Source organism: Apium graveolens, chromosome 4 (assembly GCF_009905375.1).
Source record: "Apium graveolens cultivar Ventura chromosome 4, ASM990537v1, whole genome shotgun sequence".
Taxonomy (NCBI): domain Eukaryota; kingdom Viridiplantae; phylum Streptophyta; class Magnoliopsida; order Apiales; family Apiaceae; genus Apium; species Apium graveolens.
The window spans coordinates 268224023-268229412 of NC_133650.1; the positions used below are offsets into that span (position 1 = coordinate 268224023).

Sequence of the window (5390 nt, forward strand, 5' to 3'; positions counted from 1 at the left end):
CTCAAAGACTGAAGTCAAGTGCTGATAAACAAAGTCTGATGTCAAGTTCTGATATTCTGATTCAGTCAGGATCTGAAGACTCTCAGAAGTTTTTGCAAACTCTGAAGTTAAATGGGAAGCAGACTACTATTTTTTACAAAAATCCTAAAATCCAGACACTTGATGAGGAGATAGCTAGAAGATTATTTCTGAAACACAATCCATGAATGGATTTAGAAACTCTCAAGGAGGAAGAAGCTAAATTTTCTGAGAAGACAAATCTTAAGTCTAAAGCTTCTGATGCAAAAAAACCTCCAAGGCCTAAGGAAAAAGGTATTGTGATCAAGGAAAATTCAAATTCTGAAACTTCAAAGTTCAAGACTAGATCACAGACTGAGAGTGATCCCAAAGACAAAGGGAAAGGAAAAGTTGATGAACCAACCAAGCCACTGGACTTGAAAACTTCTCAAGATCTGATGAAACCAGTGTGCAAAATGGTTCAAGTAACTGATGATAATCTTGTTGAAGATGAAACTGTTCAAATTCTGAAAAGAAGAAAGATAATTGAAGAATCTAAAATAACCTCTGACACTGCTCAAGTTGTTGTTAGAATAAAGGACAACAAGTTACAAAAGAAATAGCAAATTCTGATCAAGCTATCAAGACATCAACTACTGACAATGCTCAAGTTGATTTGAAGAAAATGACAATTGCTGATAAGAAGAAGCTATTATGGAAGAAAGCTACTCCAATTGAACCAAAATCCAATCTCATGATTAATCAACTCGCTACATTTGGGTTGAGAGCCAAGCAACCTAGAGATAGAGCTGGATTAGGTTATGACGAAGAGAAGAATCAAACAGGAGTAGAGGTTAATCTAAGATATCCTTTCATGTTGACAGACAAACCATATGAACAAATCAAACAAAGGCACCTTGACAAGGTGTTGTCTGCTCAAATTGTGATAGATGCTCATGACAAAGAGAATCTAAAAGAGAAATTGATCTTATTTCTCAATGATGGAAGTACTTATAGACTAACTGATACTGATGTACTAAAGAAGTCTGTCAGAGAGCTTCAATATATTCACTATCTTCTGGAAGTAAAATCTGATGTTACAAGAAGATGGACAGAATACATTTTGAAGGCTATAAGAGATCTATTCAGAATCTCTGGTACAAAGACTTCTCATTATAGTCCAATGATTACTGAAGGTGATGGAAGAGAAATTTCTATGCTGAAGAATTCTGCTAAGGTGGAAGTTATTCTGAAAGGAAGATGCTTATAATGAAAACTCTTCACATCCTAAGGTTATCAGACTGGGTGATGGACTTGAAAAGAACATCCATTCAAGCTCTCAGAACAACCATTTATCAAATTGGTGATAGTAAAGAACAAGAACTGATGCAGGTCAAAGCCCAGTTTGCTGAAGTTATTAGGAAAGCTGAAGATAATCTGATAAATGATTTTGTTAAGAATCATTATGGATTCAGATTGATTCAATGATGTTGGTAAAGGTGGATGTTTTGTAAGTTGTAATTAATAGTCTTATTAAACTCTTATTGTATTTGAACTTAAATGTTTTTGACATCATCAAATCTATTAACTTGTACATTCTTGCATAATTTACAAGTTGGGGGAAATTGTGGATATATTTGAGATGTCATGTATAATATGTTTCATGTTTAGTTTTCAGATCTTAATAAACAGGAAATATCAGTTCTTACTGGAATCAGGATATACTGGAAGTCAGGACTTAAGAATGTCAGGACTTAGATTATCAGAAGATGGAAATCAGAAGTTAAGTACTGGAGGACTAACAGTTAAGGAAGGAAGCTGATTTACAGGAAAGAAGATCGAGACTAATACAGAAGAAGATATGCATGGAAAGAGTTAGAGGACTAGAAGAATTGCATAAGATATCGTATTGATATATTTTAGGAGACAAAATTATATTCCATATCAATTTGAAGTTATCTTGTGACTGTGTGTCTATATAAACACAGACATAGGTTTACACTATATGTGTTACGATCTTCGAGAAGATCATACATTGTAACCTAGCAGCTCTCGTGATATTTGTTCATCACTGAGAGAGAATAGTTCCATTGTAACCGAGTTTATTATATCGAATATATCTGGTTTCTGTTACTTCTGTTCTAAATCGATTTGATTGTATTCTACACTGTATTCAACCCCCTTCTACAGTATTGTGTGACCTAACAATACTCATATAGAGTCTTTTTGATCAAGTTCCAACAAGAATACTATCAAAAATGTATATAATATTAGTTAAAGTAAGTTCGTATTTTAACTTAATTAAATAAAAGTATGTAAGGTTGAATTTAGATGCAGTTTTCAAGTAGAAAGTTACATTCATCTACCACAATGGTGTTAAGTGTTAATCATGTTATGGGAGGTTGAATAGAAAGATTTAACTCAAATTATATTATTACAAGTAAAGGAGCGGGTCACGTTAAAATGGGTGGGTTATACCCAAAATCCTAACCAAACTCATTAATTCGGTTTTATTCATTTTTAAGTAGATTAAAGTTCAGCTTGAATTTTTTGAATTGGGTTAGGGTCGGTTCAGGTCGGTTAGGTCGGATATTGTTTAAAATTATGAAATTTGGTAATATATCTTTACACAGTCAAAGTTTATATTTTACAAATATACTATAACTATATTAAAATCACATGAGTTTACGTGCGCTCATGTCAAACATGTCTATTATAGTTAAATAACAATTTATACATACTCAATTGTTTCATTTAATAAAGCTGATTTAAAGTCATTTGAATCTAAAATAATTTTTAATCAAATTTGAATTTATTGTCTGTATTTTGTGGTATTGATATTTATTCAAATTTTATGAAATAAAATCTAATCAAAATAAAATTTGATTCATGAGAAGCATATGTGATGTTACAAAATTAATATACAATATAAGATAAAGCAAAAAAACATTTCTCCATTTCTAATTATAAAAATAATTTAACATATATAAATTTATTCGAGAAATTATTTTCGTATATATACAGGCACGTGCCTTGTACGGGCTTTTACGCTATTATATATATATACACATATACATAGTAAAGTTCTATGGAGTCCACTATTTTATTGGAGTCCTGGAGTCCATATATATTCTGCAAGTAATATATTACATAAAATATTGCAAAACTTATTATATTGTGAATACTGTTGTGCAAATATCATTATTTTACTCATAATCTTGCAAATCCCATATATTTTCCAATTGAAATATTGCAAAATATATTGTTCTACATAACACACTTAGTTTGCAGAACATTCATATTCACATTGCAGAACATAAAATATTTGGCAATATTCTACTTAAAATATGTCTAATATTTGCAAGATTTCTATTTAATAATGATGGTTGTAAAATATGCTTCACAAAATGAAAAGTTTTGCAACAGTTTATTTGTAGAAAAAAAAAATGGACTCCATGACTCCAATAAAATGGTGGACTCCATATAACCTAACTCTACATATACATACTACTATACACGTACTTGCCCCTACTTCAGAAGTACTGCTCCATTACTATAATAAAAAATGAGAAACTTGGATTTAATGCATTACCGGAGGAGGATGAAGACATAGCTTCACATGCTGAAAAAACTGGTAACAAGTTGTCGCGAGGCCTCAACATTGACATAGATTGAGTGAGCCACCTAAGCCAGACGTGATGCCTTTGAGTGAATCAATACTCGAGATAATCCATATCTATAATGCAATTTATTTTCCAGTTGTATTGAAATCTCGTTGATGTAGTAAGTTGTTTTAGCTAAGTTATTTTGTCTTTTATTTTTAGTTTATGCCTATAAACTTTTCCATGAAAATGCTTGTCTGTTCCTTATTTTAATGGTAAAACTTTATTTCTATTCAGTGACAACCAAGCATACACTTTGTTATTCTTTTACTATTATGATTTTTTTTATGTATTCGGCATATACGTAACATAACTTCGATAATTTTATGCGATCCAAATTTACATATTATGACATTCAAAACATTCCAATAAAACTAGTTTTAAATACTATGCAAACACGGATAAAAAAGAATTTAGGAACACACATGAATACTGTCAATATTCTAAAGTTCACTAAAATATAAGCTCGAATGTATTTCTTCTTAATGATGATTATGATGTTTGCATAACAAATTTTAGATTAGCGAGACTTGTGTATTGGTGGAGTTTGGATATGTGGTTCCTGAGTACTCAAGTATGTACTATGGTGCTTTTACTGAAGCACTTATATATTCTAAGTTTTCATGTTTATACGATTGTTGTACGAAATAGTGCAGAAAAAAATCAAACTATTGCATTGATCTCATGAAAGCTTCACAAATAAAACATAATAATTTTTTCAACTTAAGACAAAACGAGTCCAACTAATGGCATCGGAGAACAACTGACTTGCAATATACGTATACAGGAGTCTACTGCTTATCCTATATTTTCAGAAGAATCTAGCCATTTGGTTACATCTTCTACAAGCTCTGCATCACAATGCATCTTAATTGGCAGTTCGCGTTTCCTTTCTAAACAACCTTTCTTCATGTGGGGAATTTTATAACTGTTGGTACCTCTCACTTTCATTATTTCAGTCATGCATTGTTGCAAAGTTAAAAAAATACGGTTCGACTTACAAGTGCAGAACGTGTAGAATGCTTTTTCCACAGAGTTAATTAGCTCGTCTACAGTTCTAGAAGCCTCTTTGTAGTGCAGATTCTGTATTGCATTAAAAAATCCGAGGTCCAAGACGTTTAAGTCTAGAGAGTTTGGAGGCTGGCACTGTAGTTGAATATTTAAACCACATTGCGAGACGGCTAAATGAAATTCTTCATCATCCGGATTAATGTGTGTCCTAGAGTTATCTTGTTGGATACGTATAAGCTTATCAATATCACTTGCTGGCCACTTCTCCAAAATAGCTTTAGTAATTAAAAAAATTCTTCCCTTGTCCCTTCCAATAGAAGTAATTGGCTTTGTTTCAAGAGTTCCTGTAGGCATGTTTGCACTCCTCCTTTTTGCAGGTTCCTTCGTAATAAATGGGAAAATTCCAATCTTTTCAGAGAACTCGACTTCACCATTTGAATCAAATCTTGGTCGCGCAATAGCGGCTAAGAACATAACCTTTATCAAAAAAATTTGCTCTTATATTTGCGTACATGATCACATTCCTCGGGTAGAAGATAATATTTCTCAGCCTTTTTGCTAATATAAAACAATTTCTCATCGATGTGTATCATGTTATACATGTTCACAAAATGAGGAATATGTGGCAAACTGTTTTGCTCAATCATAGACAAACAAAATTGAACTCTTGCCTTCTTGTTAGAGTCCTTCAAATATGGTTTGACAGGATTCTTGTGTCGA

General features: G+C 32.1%; 1 protein-coding gene across 1 annotated transcript; it reads right to left on the reverse strand.

Moving 5' to 3' along the window:
* Nucleotides 1-4457: 4457 nt before the first annotated feature.
* Nucleotides 4458-5144, reverse strand: LOC141719614 (uncharacterized). The gene has a single exon (XM_074521993.1). It carries the CDS (start codon nucleotides 5142-5144, stop codon nucleotides 4458-4460), a length of 687 nt encoding a protein of 228 aa, XP_074378094.1.
* Nucleotides 5145-5390: the final 246 nt, after the last annotated feature.